This window comes from Rhinichthys klamathensis, unplaced genomic scaffold (genome assembly GCF_029890125.1).
Source record: "Rhinichthys klamathensis goyatoka isolate OS25496 unplaced genomic scaffold, OSU_Roscu_1.1 h1tg000311l_1, whole genome shotgun sequence".
NCBI lineage: Eukaryota > Metazoa > Chordata > Actinopteri > Cypriniformes > Leuciscidae > Rhinichthys > Rhinichthys klamathensis.
Window position 1 is genome coordinate 1,559,291 of NW_026606829.1, and position 21,517 is coordinate 1,580,807.

At 37.0% G+C, this 21,517-nt stretch overlaps 3 protein-coding genes across 7 annotated transcripts in view; all 3 read right to left on the reverse strand.

The window, feature by feature from the left end:
* The window catches only part of slc43a2a (solute carrier family 43 member 2a), a 28,059-nt gene extending 18,697 nt beyond the window's left edge, over positions 1–9,362 (reverse strand). Inside the window, exons 1-5 of one of the 2 annotated variants that reach the window (XM_056271089.1) lie at positions 9,202–9,362; positions 7,485–7,710; positions 1,775–2,003; positions 1,208–1,263; positions 1,041–1,117 (exon numbers count right to left, since the gene is read on the reverse strand). In XM_056271089.1, coding sequence (XP_056127064.1) covers positions 1,041–1,117; positions 1,208–1,263; positions 1,775–2,003; positions 7,485–7,644 — 522 coding nt within the window. In that variant the 5' untranslated portion in view covers positions 7,645–7,710; positions 9,202–9,362. The remainder of the gene's footprint in view (positions 1–1,040; positions 1,118–1,207; positions 1,264–1,774; positions 2,004–7,484; positions 7,711–9,201) is intronic. The other variant, XM_056271090.1, reaches the window with a different exon arrangement.
* Positions 9,363–10,331: 969 nt separating this feature from the next.
* On the reverse strand, positions 10,332–15,763 carry si:dkey-118k5.3 (NLR family CARD domain-containing protein 3). The gene is made up of 8 exons (XM_056271190.1): positions 15,548–15,763; positions 13,206–15,099; positions 12,196–12,618; positions 11,982–12,068; positions 11,792–11,875; positions 11,620–11,703; positions 11,457–11,540; positions 10,332–11,368 (listed from the first exon to the last, which is right to left on the reverse strand). Exons 2-8 carry the CDS (start codon positions 15,029–15,031, stop codon positions 11,275–11,277), a joined length of 2,682 nt encoding a protein of 893 aa, XP_056127165.1. The 5' UTR covers positions 15,032–15,099; positions 15,548–15,763; the 3' UTR covers positions 10,332–11,274.
* Positions 15,764–16,394: 631 nt separating this feature from the next.
* myo1cb (myosin Ic, paralog b) overlaps positions 16,395–21,517 on the reverse strand; it is a 47,715-nt gene continuing 42,592 nt past the window's right edge. For all 4 annotated transcript variants that reach the window (XM_056271066.1, XM_056271068.1, XM_056271067.1 and 1 more), the window contains 7 exons: positions 21,064–21,157; positions 20,918–20,973; positions 20,485–20,620; positions 18,596–18,666; positions 18,405–18,502; positions 18,165–18,264; positions 16,395–18,072 (listed from right to left, as the gene is read on the reverse strand). In XM_056271066.1, coding sequence (XP_056127041.1) covers positions 18,046–18,072; positions 18,165–18,264; positions 18,405–18,502; positions 18,596–18,666; positions 20,485–20,620; positions 20,918–20,973; positions 21,064–21,157 — 582 coding nt within the window. In that variant the 3' untranslated portion in view covers positions 16,395–18,045. The remainder of the gene's footprint in view (positions 18,073–18,164; positions 18,265–18,404; positions 18,503–18,595; positions 18,667–20,484; positions 20,621–20,917; positions 20,974–21,063; positions 21,158–21,517) is intronic.

Consider the following 21,517-nt stretch of genomic DNA (forward strand, 5'->3'; position numbering starts at 1 on the left):
CAACAACACAAGCAAATGAACTGGTTGCAGGAACGGCTGTCCCATCAGCTATGAACTCAAAGTTTTCTATGAACTCAGAGCAGCATGCAGGAACAAGAGACAACCACCCGCCAGCTCGCAATGAGCGCAACTTCCTGTTTGCTTCAACAGTCTGCTCTCCTTATTGGTAATGTTTCTCAATATGAACCCAATGAACTGCAGATCTCACACTAAACACAAAGCTAGATGTTTTGTTGTCTTTATCGCTGAAACTGTAACAGTGTGTGGCAAGACACAATAGCTCTGAGCTGCTGTTTTGATGTCTTCTGCCTAGAACAGCATAAGTGACTATAGGCAGCAACTTGTCTCTGTTTGCACGTTCCAGACAGACTGTCTATTCTGTATTAGCGGTGGACATTATTCAGACACTGTTTCTGTGAGTTACATTGTTACACCAGTAAATGGTGACAAAAAGTGACCATCTTTATAAGTGAGTTATCACATCATTAAATCAACTGATTCTTTCAAAACACTGATTCATTCAGAAAGTTACTAGCTGAATTTGAAATCGCATAGTACCATACTACTCTTATTATTTCTCCCACATACTATGACAGAAATAGTAAGAATAGTATGCTGCTAGTATGCTAAGATAGAGTCATTGAATCATTTAGTCTACTGATTCATTCAGAAATGAAACAAGACGCTGGTTAAAATTGGAATAACACACTAGTATACTACTCACTATTCTTACTATTCTTACTCTCCTCTTACTGTTTCTGCAATATAAAGATATGGAAGAGCTATTTTGTCTTTTTTTGTTGTTGAAATAAATTCAATTCACATCCTATGTCAGCATATGCCAATTTCTATGATTCTGCTGGAAATCCAGCTAAAACAATTCTCTTTGAGGATGAATAAATGATGATGCGGCAATTTTTGGAAACAGAAAACACCTGCATTATTCAGTTACATTGAGTTTTAGTGGCATGTGGCCAGCATGTGAGATTGCGCCGGAGAGGACACCCTTGGAAACCCACTAGTACGACATGAGCACTTACTGTGAGTGAGGTGAAGGTCATGCACATGCCTCCAAACCCATTCAGCGCAAGGGCGAAGAAGATTAGGAGAGAGAGATCTGTAAAAGAAAAATACAAGGATGTCAAAGAGAGCAGGGGTAGGTGGGTATTAACAGCAACGGTGGTCTCAGCTGGATTTGCAAACATACTTCTAGGGTCACTGGCTCCATATGCAATTAGGATGCAGGACAGGGCAAACGATGCACTACGAAGAGATCATTTCATATTATTCTTTTGACACATCATGTATCCCACATCCAATGCATATATTTTAGCAAAGAGGTTTTCAAACTGAGAGCCAATGAAACGTTATAACATAATAAAATATAATATATAAAAAAATAACAAAAAATCATATATATATAAAATATTTGTTCAATATTCGTCGATTAATTGCGACTAATCGCATTAACAAAAGTTTGTAAAGATATAATATGTTTATAATGTATAATATATATACTGTATGTATATACGTATATGTATGTATAAACCTTTATGTTAGATGCGATTAATCGCGATTAATCGATTTGACAGCACTATTCAAAATCCAAATAAATATCCAAATAAAACAATATCATATGTAATAATTTAACAATATTTTACACAAATTTATAATGTTAATAATAATAGTATAATATAATATTAATAATATTTTTACCGTATAAATAGAGTACATTTTTATTTTATGCATTAAGAAACCAGTTTTCCTCCTATACCTGCCGAGCAGCCTTAATTTGCGTGGGCCGTATTTGTCCATGATGATGCCGAGGGGCAGTGTGATGGCGCTGAGGAGGAAGGAGCCGATGGTGAAGGCCAGGTTCAGCATCTCATCTTGCTCTTTACAGATGGTCCAGCCATTCATATTAAGATTTTCCTCCTCCTCATTTCTTGGGCTTGTTGTTGTACCATTTTCATTCTCAGATATGTTCTGCCCCGTACTGTTACCTGGAGGATTGGAAAGCGTTAGACAGAATGAACCCAAATTGAGCAATCTAATCACCAAACCAGCACTAACCAGTGTGGACCAGCGTGGAAAGTAATGCCGGTCTAAACTGGGATTTTTTAGCAGGGTAGTCAGCAGTCACATGCTCACATGTAAAACTCTAAGGACTAATTGGGACTCTGACTTCTAGGAAAACAGTTATGGCACTCTGGGAAGTAAAACAGGAAATGTCGTTGAGAGATATCGTGGCCACCATCATGTCCCCCTCCTAAAGCAGGCAGGATGCTTGGCAAAGGGTCAAATAAACAGGCAGCTATACACAGTAAACAACTATAGCAGAAATAGCACGGGAGTTTATTTGAACCCACAGCCTCAACACCTTCCTACAACCGCCAAGGCATGAGCAGTTTGACTAACATTTCTAACCCTGTTCTTTCACCCATGTACTGCCCTGTTGTTTTGACTATGGATAATCATGCTTTACCTGGGCAACAAGTCTCTTACTTGGTTCTTCAAGACTAAATAAAAGTTGTTTATCCAGCGTTCTTTTGAATTATCAACAGCCTTGAAAATGGTCTGGAATAACTTGTTCTGATGGGGGATGGGGCTTTTTGCAGCATATGGAGAAACTGTTATGAATGTAAAATGGTGGGCAAGAGACAGGGAGTCTTTGTGCGAGGGATTTTTGTTCGAATGTGATCAGAAAACAAACAAAGGACCTGTGTTTGTAATGCAGATATGACCTGAGCAGGTGACTGATGATGAAAAGAAAAGGGTTAGAAGTCACTGATTGATTATTAGAGGACAGATATCTGCTAACTAAGCTTGAGATATTTTGTTGAGTACTAAATGAGCTGCCTTGAGTCAATACACACCCGTTTCAATAGCTGCTCCTGATAGCAGTAACAGACTGACTCAAAAAGTAGTGAATGTTTTTACTCTTTTTCATGAAATGAATAGAAAAGGTAGTTTTCTGTTCAGTACACAATTTGATATAAACTAAATAACTAATATAACAAAAAAATGTAAATAACTAAGTAACTAACTAAACTAAGTAAATTACAAAACTAAAATGAAGATTGTTTTAAGACCATTAAGATTTTTTTTTTTGCATGGTAACATTATTGAATCATTAATTAAAGCATAAATAACATTTTATTTTTATTTCTGTTCAAAATTGGGGTCAGTAATATTTTAAGCAATCAAAATTAATTTTATTTAACAAGGAGACATCAAATTGATCAAAAGTGACAGTAAAACAGTTATAATGATATAATCAAATGATTTCTATTTCAAATAAATGCTGTTCTTTTGAACTTTCTATTCAACAAAGAATCCTCAAAAAAACGATCACGGTTTCCACAAAATCATTAAGCATTACAACTTTTTTGTTTTCAAAATTAATCAATAATTATATATAATTATTATTATTTATATTATTATTATTTTAATAATTAATTAAAAATAATGTTCTTGAGCAGCAAAACAGCATATTAGAATGATTTCTGATCAAATAAATGCAGTCTTGGTGAGCATAAGAGACTTGTTTCAAAAACATAAAACAATCTTATAGACTTTTTCAAACTTATGAACGGTGGTGTATACTTATGAATAAAATATCCATTAAAACATAAAAAATAAAATGTTATGACCCTAAAAACAGCCTCCATTTTCTTATGCATTTGGGTTGAAATATGACTTGCAAATGTAGACAGGTTTTGTTGGATTCACATTTTAGGTCTCTTCAGATGAACGAGTAGCTCTATTTCAGACGTTTGAACCCATTGTTCCACTAGATCTAATCAGCGACAGCAAAAACCAGAGACAGCCAGGCCTGATTTTCCATTTGCTTTGATATAGAGAAGCGAGAGCAGAATGGAATGAGAATTCAACACGAGTCTGACGCACAAAAACGTCATGAACACAGACTCAGTCAGAAGTGCCGAACCAAAGCATTTAGCCAGACAAGCATTTTCCTGGTCAGTGTTTCCTCATGCCTGCTGATTAAAGAGAACCAACCAGCTGATAATGTGAAATAGACAGCTGAGTCCAAGGGAAACGTGAGGAAATGGCAAGATAATCTCATATTTAGATTGAGCAAACACTTGAGCCACATTTGCTTCCTTGTGTCATCAGACATGTGAGGCCTGGTGTCAAGAATCTCTGAACTAGATGCTGACAACAGCTGAAATCAAAAAGACAAGGGAAACGTGAATGTCAGGATTGCAATGTGCATTGATGTGTTTGACCTTTCCCACTATTCTATCAATAAAAGTCTCAAAAAGTTTCAAAATAAGTGTTGTACTAGGCCACTACTCTGTTTGGAACTTCACTACAAATTCTTAAACACAAGAATAAAGCTGCAAGCAGTTATGACGGGCCCAAGACATGGCACCACCGCCACCGCGGGCAACTGTGCACGGCGGGCAATATAGATTTAAAGCGGGTAAATGTTAAAAAACTATGTCAAAGTCTGTTATCTGTCAACTGTTATTTTTAGGCCTATGCTAGTGGTTATGCTATGTATTACATTTCATTTTACTTATTTATTTCAACCAGATAGCACAAAATCTGCATATAAAAAAAAAAAAAAAAAAAAAAAAAATGTGCTTTTTATTTTTTATTTGTATTACTTTATATAGAGACAAAATATACACAATGGTGTATAATTTATTATTTAGAAGATATAAGACTCTTCCAGTTTCCCTTTTTGTCATTACTTTAATTCATCGGCATGGCAACACCATTCAAGATATCCAATACCCGTTGGCAATTTAGCATCTTCAATATATTGCCATCATGTTGAGAAAGTTGTGAATCGTATGAAGCCCTTTGGACCAGTAGTTAAAAATTCAGAGCTTGATTCAAGATATCCACATTCAAACAAATATAGCTGACTTCCTGTTGGTCAGAGCTAATGACTGTAAATTAGAAAGTTGTCTGGCACGATGAGAACAATATATGTAGCGAGTTTGGTGACTGTAGGTAAAACTAACAAAACTCTGTGTACACCTGTGTTGTCTTTACATTATTCTGACGAAGTTTGAAGCAAACTGGGTTAAAATAAGAGGGCGATTTCAAAGCATTTTGAAAGTGACACACTTCCTGCTGCCTGTTGGTGGCGCTAAGACATTGACTCACAATAGTCACATCCATGTGATCTGCTTCCTACAATGAACACACAGCTGAAGTTTAATCAAAATCAGTCAATGTATGCAGTTATAGTACACTTCCTGTTTCCCTTTTTGTGCCATATATTTGTTGCCTCGCCAAGGCCAACCCGTTTGCGATATCAAAAATCCGCTAGTAATTTAGCATCCTGTAGGTGAAAAGCAGAGAGAGCTACAGAGCCCCTCAAATACAACCAGATAAAAGAGTGTGCCACAGAGCCCCCAAGATCCCCCATGTCCACTTGTGTGCAAAATTTTTGAGCATGTTAAGGGCCCCAAAAGTGCCCTTAAGTTTGAATAATAATAATAATAATAACCTTAGGAAAACAATGGGGCCCTTCGCCCCTTAGGGCTTGGGCCCTAATAAGTAAAGAACGGATGACAGAAGTCCCCTAGAGAAGATTATGGCGATTAAGTTTATTTGTAGCCATTGTGCTAATGGGTCATCAAAGTAGTCCGGCTGTTTCTTCAGAACTTCGGAAATGTGTTTTCACAAAGGCGTGTTAAATCGTTTAAGAGACAGTGGAAAAATGAAACATAAACCAGGGCCAGTTCAGAGCAGCATGGCTGAGTCTCCTGACCCCAATTCACTGAAAAAGTCTAAATCAAAGCAGCACAGAAAGAAGTCTTTGAAGAACAAGACGTTACACTCCAAAATAAACTTTACACTATTGTCAGCAAGCAGAGATTTTTAAACTTTTAGCAAAAATGTTGAATTATCAGAAGCCACATGACAGTGAACAATATGAACAGACAGGAGGTCAACAAAAATCGAACTGTTGAGTCTTTAGTTATCATTGCACTGCACACTTTTCTCCCACATATACTGTATATATGTTGCATATCTTCGTTCTGTATACCCCAAAGGTTTTTTGAAATATGGCTCACAGGCACACATTGCTTCCATGTTTTTTTTTATTATGTCTAAGCCATTTGGCCCTGTGACAATGACATTGTTGACATGAACTCCATTAGCAGTCTTAATGTATAAGTATGATTCTATGTGCACCAGTACCAGTCTATGATCAGTACATGATGTATTAATAAATAAAGTTAATCTCGGAGCTCAGTAGGAACAAGCTGTTCTTCACAGATGAACATCATGACCTAGACACATTTTTGCCAAGAGTTGTAAGTAGACCAGAACAGTCCTATACCAGTTAAGATTCTATATTCATCTGGATTAATTACACAGAAAAAATAATTTATTACTCAGTATTTTGTCTTGTATTCCAGTACAAATATCTATACATTCTTAAATCAAGATACATTTACTTGAGAAGTAAAATGATAGTAGACCTTGTTTTCTGAAAAATGTGACTTGGTTTCACTTTGAATTAAGATTCTATGAACACAATTAATTTTTATAAAAACAATGTAGACTTAATGTTTAAGTGTTTTTGCTTCTTATGTAACCTGATTTAAAAATGTTTAGATATTTGTACTGGAAAACAAGACAAAAATACTAACTGAGAAAATTGTTTTTTGCAGTGTACATTTTTTTTAAAGGCTGTGCTTTAACATATAAATAATAAGTTGACCCACATATCAGTGCATGGAATGGTTGGTATCTTTCATCTTTGTTAAGTGGTCTACACTCTTTTAGCTATTCAGAAAATCCACAAATAGTCTAGCATATCACAGTTCTTTATAAGTTTTCTTGATATTTATTGTTTGATTAAACATTTTCTTTCACACTAAGACCTTAAGATGATACAGCTGCACATGGAAATATCTATACTGTGTTATATAAGCTAAGCAGATTGATGTTCTCTGTTTACCCTGAAATCAACTCTGTGAAGGAGCTCAAATTATCTAGAGTCTAGACCCACTTTGCCAAAATTCTGACGCCAAACAAGCTTGTAGATGCTGTTTGTAATTCCTAATGGCAACACAAAGCAAGAGGGCTTCCAAATAAGGTGCACTGACTCTCAGTGATCGATTGATATTCTGGTTTGGATTCCTCCACAAGCCCTGCGATGGGCGCCAGACAACAGAGATTTTTGTTTTTCATAATGCTGCAGCCTCTGTTGTTGCGACTTGCGAAATAATACTACAAGTTTTGCTTAAGGTAACTGCATTTCAAGATGGTTTGAGTCAATCTGCCAAACATTTACTGTTAAAATCTGAGTGGGGAAAGAGTGAAAACAAAGCTATTAAAGCAAATGAATATGCTTTGTATATATATTAGACTTTTCTTTGATGTTCACGTAATTATTTTCAGCATTCGATCTGGCATCTATTGTGGATAGTGCATTTAATGTCTTTACGAGTTTCTGTAACACTGAGTGCACTCATTTGTCCCCTCCTTACCTGGTTCACTGCAGAGGTAGGAGTAAAAGCCCTCTGATTTCAACATAATGAGCAGTGAGCCCCATCCGAGCAGGACAGCAGAGAACAACAGGTTTTCGATTACCGCAGTAATCGCCATCCACCAGCGCCTGGAGAAGGCTGTGGCCAGTGAGGGAGCCATGACTGAAGGAGATGATACAGTCTGTGCTGGTAATACTGAGGAAATCCCCCTAAACTTTGGGCAATCCTGTGAAAGTGGCCATAGAGTTGGATGTCAGTTCTTTAATGTTGAATACTAAACAATATCAATAAATTATAATAACATTTACATGTTTAATACATGTATAATGATAAATTTGACTTTTTTTTTTTATCTCCCAACTATTACATTGTTATCCCAGTATAGTGAATGTTCTTTTGTTGACACAATGTTTTAACCGCAACTCCTTTCGAACATAATTTAGATTCAGTTCCTTTGTCTCGCTTAGCTACAAAACAGCTCATAAACAAAAAACAGCTGAGTTCCAAAAGAGAATGTTGTTGATCGAAACCAGTTCCCTCCTCTAGTCCCTCCCTGCTAGCCTCCGATTGGCTGTTTGAACATTCTCTTCTCCTCTCATTGGCTATGAGATAAACAGATTCAGAGAACAGCTCCACGTGAGACCAAGATCAAGCCGGTTCGAACCAGTGCGGCGCGAGTTGTTCGCTTTGTGCTACGGATATCTTTGTACAAAATCTATTTATCCACTGGCGAAGTGACATTTTGTCATACAATTATACGATTCAATTCTGTTTGCTTTGCACAAACGATGTAGAATATGGAATGCAAACAGACATCTTACACGTTGTTTTATATGCGCACAAACGCCTCATAAAACTATTTCAATCATTATTGATTTTCTGGTTGAATTATCTTCCCTGATTTACGCGCGATGTCTTATATATGTGTTTACGTTAAGCATCCTGCGGAAAACGAGCAGCCCCAAAACTGGTCTAAACTGGACAGGCATCATCATCATCAGTGCCTCCGCCTGTGTGTGTGTATGTGCACCCCTCTCCACTCCTTCCTCATGCATACTAACAGAGCTCAGCTGTTCAGAGGATACACACTCTGCACTGAATAACAGTCGCGACAAATGCACTTCCTGGTTATCGCTTCACACACTATTGTTCTGTACTAGGCTAAATAAATGCTCGCTGTAAAAAATGTGGACATTGTAATATATAGGCTAACTCATACGATGTACCAGCTGTTCTGTTTCCCATTCATCATATCTGATACATATCTGGTTCCGACGGCAAATGTAAAAGCTCATATAACATCATGACAATCATTAAGCATTTTTCGGAAATTAACAATTGTCGATGCTGGGCCTATTCAATGCAAGTTGAATGTCATACAGCTATTAAGAGATTGAACAAAGTTGCGGCATAAAACTCATAAACCGCATTATATACAATTCAAACAACACATCACAGTTTAGTTTATAACGTGAAAACGTGCAATGATATAATAAAATACAGGTATTGAATAACGGTCCAATAGTCTTTGTCATATTGAAGAATTGTGCAAAAATAATCTAACATTTTTTTACATCAATATTTAATCATTTTAAAACAAAATAAACGATTTACTTATTTATCAATGACTGTGTAAAATGTATATAAAATGAGTATATATTACATCAACAGTCTTAGGATAAACTTACAACAGAGCATCCTTATACATGAGTCATACCTATTTCCCTCACCAAATCCTCGCTTCGGCTCTCTTCAGAGTAGAAAAGGTATAAACAACCTTATGATGCCAATTTCACTCTTTGGGTTATGTTCACACATACATTTATTTCCCAACATCTCTTACTCCCGATTTTATATTTGCACCGCTTGCTTCACACAAACAAGCCAACTTCCCCATTGGCTGGGTCCTGAGCTAGAGATGAGACCAGCCAATCAAACCGCCGATCGGCTAAAATATATAAATAATTGCACATTATATTTTGCTCCAGCGCAAAGAACATTCACAGAACACACCGGATTGTTGTGGTCCCTGCTACAATTTTACGGAATTTGATGACCTTTTATGGCTTTTTAAAATTCATTAAAAAACAACAACAAACAAAACCCAAACAATTAATCCGTCCTCGTATTTTACGATTTCAATCTCTCTCATGACTAAGCTGTTGTTCATCAAAGACATTATTGCAAAACCACTAGAAGACTGGCACATGATATAAACATAACATATCGTAATCAAATTTGCCAAATGTCTCAATGTACATTATAGTTTTTCCATGAAAACGAAACAAGTCACTTTGCTCTTTGTGTATCAGATTTGAGCTCTTTTCATACTTCTGAAGTCGCATTTATCTGTGATTGACATTGCATAAATAGTCTAATTGAGTAGCAAATATCAAAAGAGAAGTTAACTGAACCAATGACCAAAGCACTTTTTACGGTATTATCAGGTTTTCTGTTATTGCTTGTACTCTTTCTAAGCACTTAACTGAACAAAGGAGTGATATGAGTCGAAAAACATCACGTCGGCATCTGGTGGTTTAAATGAGCAACTACATTCAAATACATACAAGTAAACTACTTTATGAGGGATTACTGATATTAAATATTCCTCAGGAACCTGTGAAAACTCCTATTTTTTTTGCTGTTCATCCTCTATTCTGCACATCAATAAACGTATGCAATGTTTGAGACTTGACAGTGAGATAGATGTGAGAATGCACATGTATGGCAAGCCTTTGCATTCAATGCAGCAATATTATGGAATTATACATCTAAAGCAATGCGGTTTGAACTTTGGTGTGATGACAAACCACAGACTCCATTACCAAAGCAAAATGGAATCTGGAGAACCCATATAATGTGTTTATTGAACATCTATTTGTACATCTTGTTTTAATTGATTGCATAACAACACTTGTAATTTGCATTGTAAGAATTGCTAAGCAATAATACTTGTTATAACAATTCATATTTCGTGATGTTACGACAATTAATCATATAACAATGCATGAACATTATGCAACTTTCAGAGAGAAGACAGGCGTACAATGTTGCAAACACTATTATCTGACAGATATATTGTAACTGGCTTGATGTAAAGTAACAGTAATAAATAAAGGAAGTCAATAGTTTCACATGTCGATCACTGATTTGATAGTATCTTTGAATCGACTAACCAAAGAATACTATACCTTTGTGTATTTTACACATACATTTTACTTCTGTTTATGAAGCATCCAAGAAGAACCCTGTATGAGCTCTGCATGTAAAAGCACCCAGAAAGAAAAAGGGCAATAAAGTATTATTGTCAAACTGCTCTGAGACACTATAGCAGAAAAGAGAAAGAAGAAAAGAATTTATAAAGTATACAAGAAGAACTGAGATGTGCTAAAAAAGCCATTTTAGAGTCCTCAAAGCACTTAAAAGCTTCAGTAAAATCTTCTTGTGTGGATTTTAGCCAAAATGAATGGTTTTGCTATTAAAAAGGTATTTCACAAAATAAATAAATGCAATTCAGTGTCTTTAGAAATAACTTTCTATGAATCATTGACAGTTCTGGTTATATTACAGCCAAATGCAAATTAAATACGTATTACAAACGTACCATACCAATAAGTACCCACAGCTCTTTAAAAGTCCAGTAGAGGGCAGTAGTAGCCTGAGTGGTTAACAGTCTAATGTGTGTTAAAAGTAATATGTAAGTTTTACTAATATTAAAATAAATGTAAATGAGCCAGTTTAATAAAGCAAATGCCATTTAGAGATATTCCACTGGTTTGTCGGTTGTGGGTCAGACGCAAACTTTAATGTCAAGGTTTGGTCTGGTATTTGCGAATTCTTTCAGCTTCTTGACGCCGTCTTTGGTAAACTTGTTGTCAAACATCCTGCGATGGATAAAGAAAATATATGCCACTTGTGTTACAGAATCACAAGGAAATAAACTGAAATAAATCAGCTATAAATGGTTCTTACCACAGGTACTCTAATGTTGTGTTCTCTTTGAGAGCAGCCATGAGGACTTCTCCTCCTTTGTCTGTCACTAGGTTGTCACGAAGTCTATTGAAGGCAAAATGTTTAAACAAAGTGAACACTGAAGATAAATAATTGACTAGAAAGACTGGGTAGTCTCGATCACCTGATATCTGTCAGTGTGCAATTCGTCCTCAACAATTCTGCAAGATAACCAGCTCCATCATCTCCAATTTTATTGATGGCCATTCTAATGAAAGAATGATATTGTAAATATCGAGTAAGATGCAATTTGTGTGTATTTGTAATGAGAAATTATGTTTTTTTTCACTGTTCACCTGAGATCAGTCACAGTACGATTTTCTTTCAGTGCTTCCACAAGGATTTTCAGGCCTTCACAGCCAAGCCCTGTCGCAACCACCCTATATTGAACATACACAGTCATGATAAAGTCTCACTTTATTAGTTCAATTATGATCATTTTTAAATGATAATGTATTAATTTATAATAATTCTTATCTTACTTACCAAAGGCTTTGAATGCGGCAATCTGGGTTTCTCAGAACGAGGGATAACACAGACGCTCCCTCTGAACCAAGAGGATTCTGGCCAAGGCTTTATGCAAAGAACATACAATACATATCACACAATAAGTACAATAAATAATAATATTTAATGATGAATGCATCATATCATCACTGAATAATTATGCCTACAGCTCTTACCAGCCTACACTATTTACCTGAGAGTTGAGAAGAGAGGAAGGACAGGTAGGAGTCGGCGTAATCCGTCAGCATCGAGTCCTTGAGCGTCCAAATTTAAAACCTGCAGATCTGAGCTGAGCTGTAACAGGAAAGCCAGCTCGCTCCAGTCCCTGTTTACCGAACCGGACTGACCTGGGGCCTGCTGTGAAAGAACTTTCATCCAACCCTGTAGCCGCTGGGACAAACCAGGGTCCTGGGCCTCATATAGACAGTGACAAACATTGACCTGCCTCTCTGGGCTGAGGGCGGAGCTCTGGAGTTGGGAGTGTAACAGATGGAGGAGGAAAGGAGGAGTCGGGTCAGGAGAGGGCTGGCAACGGAGCAGATGCATCTTGGGCCCATCAGGGAAAAATCCATTTAGGATGAGACGTGCTCTAGGAACCAGCAGGCCGCATACAAACCTGGATAAGCGGAAATAACTGGTCAGTAATGTAGTCATCATAGTAAATCAGAGCTATCAAAAAATCTTTTAAAAAGAAGAAAACATTGCATTTAAAACAATTGGGGTGGAAAATGGGTTTACTGGGTTTAAAAATTATCTATGTTTCCAAGAAAACTTATTTTTACAAGTATGAAAGTTTTTGTTGTGAATTATTTATGTATTATTAATTTTTGGCGAGTCGCACCACATTCATAACATTTGACAACCTGTACTAACCTGCTTTGCATCATTAAAAGCTACATTTTTTCTCTCTATGACATACTTTCCTGCTTCGTTTTTTTTTTTTTTCATGTTGTTTGTACCACATGACTTTAATTAAGCAGACAAGACTTTTTCAGATATTAATAATAAGAGGTTTTGTTAAAATATTTTTTCTGATTAAAAACAGAAAATATTAATATAAAAAAATACCAAGATGTGCATTCAAGTCACTGTATGTATGAATGAATAGCATTTTGCATTAATGATTTTGAATAGAAAGATTTTTGACACAGAATGTATTAACGTATGAAAATGCATTTAATATGAAAACAGTTTTAAAGGTACCTGCAGAAAAGATCCATGTGTCCAGATTGATGATGTACACCACAGCGAAGGGCCTTCTTAATGCGTCTGCGGAAGAGGCGCTGAGGTCTGCCGAATTTGTTAAAGGCAGATGCTATCTGCTTAAACGCAGACTGAAGATACTGGCCTGTGCTTGGTTTGAGCCCTAAAAATGGATCTGATCCTGAAAGTGACTGAAGAACATAGTACAGGGCAGCCAGGAACTCCTGCACGCTAGTGTGGATAAAATGGAAGCCCTTTTCAAAGGTGAGGGATGCTCGATCCTCTTTAAGTATCTCAAAGAGGAACACCTGTGAGATTTTGGTGCTATCCAGATTAAAAGAGCTCAAATCAGAGCTTTCGAAGATGAACCGTCTCTCCAGGAGGCCTTTGAAGGCCATAGCTCCCAGGCTTTTGAGAATAGGCTGCATTTCGCCAAGGACATGAGGGGCGTGCTGAAGCCTGGTGTGATGAGAGCCCTCGCAATGCCCTTGCACATGGAATAGCACGATGGATTTTACAAAGCAGCAATAGATCTCAGTGATCGTGACTGGTTTGGAGCTCAGAAGGACCTCAGAAGGTCCCAATGAAGAGTTCGGTTGGTTGGCTTTCTCAAGGACTACTTTTTCTCCTGACTTGGCACTTACAGAATCAGGACAAAGGCAGGAGCCACCGTCAAGCAAGGCAGTGGACACAATCCAACAGAATGCAGGAATGTGGCACATGAGGAGAAGGGGCTTATGGGACGAAACAGAGGCCCACACTGCAGCGGCAGCCTCCGGAGAACTGCAGTTCTGCTCAAAGTACTTCTTCTGCTGGGCTAAAGAGAAACCTAGCAGACTGTAAAAATGACTGACCAGCACTGGAGGAACTTTGGAGACCGCATGAGGCCGTGAGGTGAGGAAAATGGACACGCCTGGAAGCAGAATTCCTTTGATTAAGTTCACCACAATGGATTGTATAGGCTGCACCCGCTCAGGATTTGAGCACTTGGGAGTGTGTTCGAAATTAAGAGGGTAGCAGAACTCATCCAGACCATCTAAGATGAGCAAAAACTTGGGTGGGTTGGAGCTCAGTAACTCGTGCAGGACAGGTTTTAGGTGGATGTAGTGATCCGAGAGCAGGTCCTGCAAGCTCTGCTCTTGAGTTATGAGGTTTAGCTCACGAAAGGCCAGAGATAGGACAATCTTGGACGAGGTGTTTTCTGCAGCCCACTCTCGCACCAGCCGTCTCACAACCGTGGTTTTCCCACTTCCAGCAACTCCTGACAGCATATTCACACCACTTGATAGTTTGGACAGCAGATTCTCATACACATCCCTGAAAACGCAGATCTCATCCGTGCGTGTCCTGAAAGCATCCCCAACTCCTGCTGACTCATGTCGGCATTGAGAAGGCGATGCATAACCAGCTTGTCTTGAGAAGGTGATATCAGTCAAGTACCAGGTTTCATCCTGCCCTAAATTGTGCCCTCTGATGCTGAGATAGTCCACCAGACTGTGCTGTCTGGCCAAGATGTCCTTGTGCTTTTTGAGATGCTCTTGCTTGTTGGCCTGTCCTGGGTTTGTTGTCTCACCTTGAACACTCTGCAGTATGTAGAGGAACGCCCTGCATGATTCTTCTCCTCTCCCGTTCAGCACATCCAACAGTAATCTCATACATTCTCGCTCACCTCTAACAGCCGAACCTCTGATGAGACTGAGGTCCTCCTCGGTCACCGCCCCCACGTTAAACAGTACGTCCAGCAGGCGAGTAAGGTGTTCGCTGTAGTTCTCCACCAGCTCCACGCGACGCTGTTGAATTTCTGTGCAACAGACTCCAACAGCCATCACTTTAATATGTTTCTGATTATATAGGGAGTCTGGGGACCCCTAATTAAGGCTTCACCTCCCCCACCCTAAAGGAAGTCAAAAGAAAATGTGTAATTTAAAAGAATTTATTCTTTTTAGTAGCCTATTTCAGTAATGTTTAAAAAAAAAAAATTGCAGAAACCACAAGCCTTTGAAGTTACCACCATTGCAACAATGCGATTATCGTTTTCCAAAAATATAATAGGCAGGCCTATTACTTATTGGAAATGTATATCTAAATATAACCACAATAACAAACATAAATAGAAAGTGAATGTTTTCTTTAAACTGTGTTTAAGATGATTTGGTTATGACAGGGACAAGGAATCTTGCGAATAGCTAAGTTAGGCTAACCGACTTCAGCCCGGAAAATGACAGTTAAGTCTATCCCATTCAATTTACGGTTTGATTTGTGTACATCAAATGAATAAATTAACAGTTCCATATAACCACAGCGAAACTTAATAAAAAATAACGTGAAATAAATTAACTTACAGGGTCACACGCATTATTCCCACACTTCCGTAGACTCTCATTGATTCAATAGCGGTTGAAAGTGAAACTTCTTTTGCGACATATTAATTACCGTATTATAAACATAATTATCTTGACAAATCAGAAGCTCTTATCGATAACATACCATTGCGCACATATTTATCGCAATAGTGAAAACGGAAAGATCTTAGGTGTTTAAAAATATGACTGAAAAAACTATATGTATTTTTCTCCAAGTCACCTGATATATTGGGAAATAGCAGAATTCAAGAAGTTGAAGGATCTCCGCCCACTGCCAGCTATGACTGCCAGTCTCCGCCATGTCTGGGGTTTTCCAAATGCATCCTTCCAACACAGTAGAGTACAGCCTACGCTAATGACAAGAATTAACTCATCGGCTACATTTATAATTAATTAAACTCCAACACTTTTAATCAGACTCTATTCAAAATGCTTTTGTTTTGCTGTGATTTTGACTTTCATAAACTTAACAGTTTTAAAGAAATTAAACATTAGAATAGTTGACGTGAAACGTGGAAAAACTCTCATTGACGTTACATTTTTTACAATGTGCAATTCTTTCATTCAAAACTTTGCCAGTGAAAAAAATAACAAAATTGTCAGTGACATCACAATGACATCAGTCTCTCTATTCCCCAGGCTTTCTTTCTTTACTGGATCATGTTACCAAAACTTGAACGCAATTAATTTTCTGCCTTTCAAATATAAATATTTCCTTTATGAAATGCAAAACTAAATTTCCAGCATATGATAACTAAGCAAGAAATACAAATAATGAGTTCACAAATACCCATTCCCATGAAAAAATATAGAGCTGGCACCTCAATGTTTTTAATCAGCTTTAATATGCTCAGATACATTGTCAGTTTGCTTCAAATTGACAGATTTCCAGGTATTTTACACAAATAGTATAAAACAAAATCCCAAAGTGTGAATTACATCTCAACTGGTGGGCCATGAGTTTGTGTGTACAGTATTGGGGTATTTTATATATGTCAAAAATAGATATTTGTTCTAAATACATTACATGCGGCACTTATGCAAAAGAAGCATTTAACGTGCATTCTTACAGTGTTTTCTTTTAAGTATCCTCAACTATGACACTAGCTATGGTAGGCCCATGCTCAATGTTTCTCTGAACATTCTCATTTACCAGTCATGTCATCAAGGCAATATCAAATAATTATGCTATTAACGGTTTTCGGTGCCTGAAATCCTACAGTGCACTTGGGTATGCCAAATTTCCACGTTTAGTTTCTAAAATAACATTTAAATTTGGTTTGCAAACATTTAGTAGTGCTGTTACTTTTTATCTACATATACACAAACCTGCCTCAAGAGAAATAAACAAGCCTTTTTTTGTAGATAACACATAACTTCCCAAACTATTAGGGCTAACAACATCTCTCACAAGCTTAGAGCATTGCTAATGTGGGGGAAATGGCATTAATAGGATTATTGTGTCCAGTGTATTAGGAGCACAAAGCCTGAGTGATTCACCACTGGAGATCAATCTTGTGTCCATTTTATCCCATTTCTACAGGAACACTTTTCTTATCTTATCAAAAATACTCTCTAACCCTAACCCTAACATTTCGAGGCACAGATTTGGGACTGAGAAAAGACATTTACTGATCTTCAAACTCTTAATATGAGTAATGAATGACGAACCAATCACAATGTGAAAAATGGAGCTAGTGCTCTAGCATAGTTACTATCACTGGTTGTAATGTGCACATTCTTTCCATCAACATTAAGATTTCTGGAGCCTTTTCATACATAACACACACCTTCAATGCACTTGGCATAAGTTCTTTAAAAGTTCATTCTTATTTCTCTTGAACACATCAACTAATATTAATAACTTACTAGGCTTGTAAGCAAAATATATAGAACAGGTTTATCCGTCCATATAAACATCTCCAAGTAATCTTCTATATGCAAAAAGTAATTAATACCTTTCCTATGAACGTTTTAATTTAGTTACCAAGTAATTATAACTCACATTACAATGACAGTAATTCACTGGAAGAAAAAGTGTACTGGGTCCGAGTAGGCTTGGATTGCAGGATCCATGGAAAAGTAATCACGGGTGAACATAAATAGAACCGAAGCGAATAACTAAAAATTACGAACCCTGATTTTCCTCGGTAACATGGCTGAGGTCACCTTCTCTAACAAATCAATCAACATTCCCCAAAAAAGCTAGATAAAGACAGAGTGCAGGAAAAATGCACATATTTTGTTATTTCTTGGCTTTGACGTATAAAATCATAATATTCATATAACAGTATTAAACCCCAAAACATAAATAAGTCGCTAGATTTTCACAACTGAAAGCAGAGGCCTTTGGTGCAGCTGGCTGGCGTCTCGTTTGCAGAGATAAGCTCTGCCTGTAGTCATGTGATTGATGAGCTAAAAAGCATATCTGGAAGATCATGTGAGAACGCAGGAAGAGCTTGGTCATGACTCGTCCATCATCTTGAGTTGAGGCGGGGGGCAATCTGAGAAATAAAAACACACCCGTTCATTTTTTTAATTTTTCTAATTGAAATAATTTGGATACATTACAATTCATTTCATCAGCAATGCTCACCACAGAAAGGTGTCCATCCTTAGCCTTGGCTATCAGCAACTCTGAGCCAGATGTGAAATCTATGATCCCTTCTTTTCCTTGAGCCACATTGAACGTTATACTGTCCATGAGAGGGAAAGCAAAAGCTTTTATTCATAAAAGTATAATATAATAATTTCATAATCTGAGTTAAGACAGACTTGTCTAAATCTCAGAATTCAAAGTATTTCACAAAATGATACTTTTGCGCCTGCAACTCACCTTCCCTGGTTAATGTTAATGCTGTTGATCTTGTCAGCACAGATAGCCACTTTGGTTAATGTCTCGATCACATGCTCATTCTGAAGCACCACATCACCCTGTGACACCAATACAGTTCACATATTCACTCTGACAACAGGAAGTTTAGCACTTAAGGTAAATAAAAGCAAATAATCGATCTTTAGACTTACTTTCTGCTTATTGTCTTCACAAGCAACATGGAGAACGAACATGCCGTCACTTAGAGAGCTGACAGAAATCCCTACAGATAAAACAGAAGTGTGTCACTTTTTTTTATTTGTTTTTGATTCTTTTTCTTTTTTTTTTTGTCATGACAACTTTATTTTTAATAAAGAAAAAAAAATATACACAATATATTACAATACAGGCTGTGGGTCTCATTCATGAAACATTCGTAAATATACGAGTAAATATGTGAGTGATTTGCGCGTAAAGAGACCTTCCCGAAAACTCTTCTCCTGATTCACAAATACTTCGTAAACGTCAGATGTGATAGTGAAATGTGTGTGTGTGTTAATGAATTCCAATCAGTCGTAAATGGGATGCGCGTGCACATTCATTCTCAATTACCATAAATCCCGCCCATTAAATCCGACTGACAACTATATATGGGCATCATATTATGACATGAATGCGAATGAAAAAAAAAATTCTCAGATGCAGAAATTGAAGTTTTATTATCAGAAGTTCATTCAAAACGCCACATTTTATTTTCAAGCGTACATAGTGGTGTATCGGGTCCTAAAAAAAAGGAAGCTTGGCAGCATATTACAGATGCAGTTAATGGAGTTTCATCTGTTAATCGAACATTCCCAGAAGTGAGAAGAAAATGGTTCGACATTAAGCTTGAGAGCAAAAAACGAATTAGTTCACTTCGGAAAAATAGTATTCAAACTGGAGAAGGACCACCATCGCAGATGCTATTACTGGCTCTCATAATAAGAAAAACCGTAGGTAATTACTATATATAATATTTTTTCAAAATGCTGTGCAAATATGTACCCGATTAAGGTGAATTAAAATGCAGCCTTATTAATGAGCAAAACGTTCGGGTGTTAAGCGCACTATTTACGCGTGGCTGGGGAGCAGGTGTAGATTTCTTGTGTACCAACTAACATTTGGAAAATACGAACATTTTAATGAATCCGAAAATTTACGTCAGAACCACTTTACACACGATTTACACAAAAATTCGTTCTGCTCGTGTTTCATGAATGAGACCCAATAGATTTATATACAGTGCGTATCCATTCACCCCATTTAGTGAGACCCTGGGTACATAAGTGGAGGGGGGATTATAGCACCACTTACAGAGTGTATCGCGTACATATAAGACACGACAAGGTGACAGACAAACAACATAAAAAAATAAATAATAATAATAAAAAATAAATAAAAAAATAAAAAAACTTGAGCAAATTTTTCCTGTAGATCTGAGATTTACATTAGTTTATCACGGTAAAGGTGTTTGAGGGGAAATGGGTTTTGAAAACATGTTATGCATGAGTGTGGATAGTATGTGCCTATGTGTATGTATGAAGTGATAGCTGCAGTAACGGAAGGGGGGAGGTATATGTCTGGTAATGTACACGGCTTATAGTTATGTTTGTGTGATATTAAGAAATGTCAAAATGTCAAAAATGGGCACCAGGTGTCTTCAAAGGCTGATATCTGCTTCCTTCTGTGTGCGTTGTGTTTCTCCATTGAGATGTGTACTGAGATTAAATTTGTCCAGTGATTGATGTGGCAAGATTTCTTTGATTTCCAGTTTTGGAGAACTACTTTCTTAGCGACAGCTAGAGAGATGAGCAACGGATTCCTATATTTTTGTGAGATATGGATTTCGGAAAGGTCGCCTATAAGACAAAGTATTTGGGATGATGGAAAGCTAGTACTCATGGTAGTAAAGCTAGTACTCATGGTAGTAAAGCTAGTACTCATGGTAGTACACACATTGATAACGTAATGTGAAAAATTGGAACTAATGAACTCTGGATCCAACCAAGCAGTCAAACAAAGTGTAAGAACAGTTTTATTCACTATCTCTCTTCCTTTTCACCTTTCAGTGAGCTGTAGTCGATCCGCTGTTTCAGTTTGGCCTCCTCCACAATAACGGCGCTGTTCGCCGTGAGCAGGAGCTGTCGGTTGCGAGCTTTGTATCCTTTTCTATCATACTTAGTCACTGGAACAGCGTACTGTGGGGAAGGACCGATGACGTTTAGATTACATTAGGAGAGACACAATCTTTACATTTCATCTATTATCACAGATGCAAATTTTGGGGTATGTTGCCTGAGGAAACACCTACAAACACTGAGAAATACAGTTTATCACAGTCATGCAAAATGACAGACTTCTGGCTTCTTTGTTGAGACTGACGAATGGATTTATACAAAAAGAGTAGTGAACTATAGTCTGAACCACATTAAAGAGAGATTTTGCACACAAAAAAACAACAACAACAAAAAACACCAGCCTAGAATTCAACCCACCTTCATCTTGTCATTTCCCAGAGCCTGTAGCACTTTAGGATTGATGTCCTCCCCATCTTTTGAACACACACACAGAAAACAATTAGAAAATACAGCATAGAATATGAGTCTCCAAGCTGAGGATGAAAAAGAGGATGAAAACTCACTGAGCCTTGTGCCCACAAAAAGTTTTGGGACACTTTGTGGGTAGTTGTCCTTCTTGTCCTTAAAGAGTTCACTTGCTACCATCTTTTGCTCCAACTGCAATAACAGATAACAAAGCTTCATTTCCAGTAACCCAAACATCAAGTGTATTAAATAAAATAAGTTATATAACATTAAAATTGGGTATATAATAATAAATTATAATTATTAATAAATTATAATAAAATAAAACATTTATCTGTGTAAAACCAAATTATTTTATTCCAAATTTAATCGTAATTTCCAGGCGCCCATCAAGTGAATTCATAAATATTATAATGTAAAATAAAGAATAAAAAAAATTGACTAATAATAAAATACTTTCTGTAAAGCTGCTTTGAAACAATATGTATTGTGAAAAGCGCTATACAAATAAATTTGAATTGAATTGAATTAAAATATAATTAAACTAAACTA

Coding starts and splice junctions, on each gene's coding strand:
- si:dkey-118k5.3 (XM_056271190.1), bottom strand. CDS start 15,031: ATGGCTGTTGGAGTCTGTTGCACAGAAATTCAACAGCGTCGCGTGGAG. Junction 11,876..11,981: donor TGCCGCATTCAAAGCCTTTG/GTAAGTAAGATA, acceptor TGTTCAATATAG/GGTGGTTGCGACAGGGCTTG. Junction 11,704..11,791: donor CGTACTGTGACTGATCTCAG/GTGAACAGTGAA, acceptor TTCTTTCATTAG/AATGGCCATCAATAAAATTG.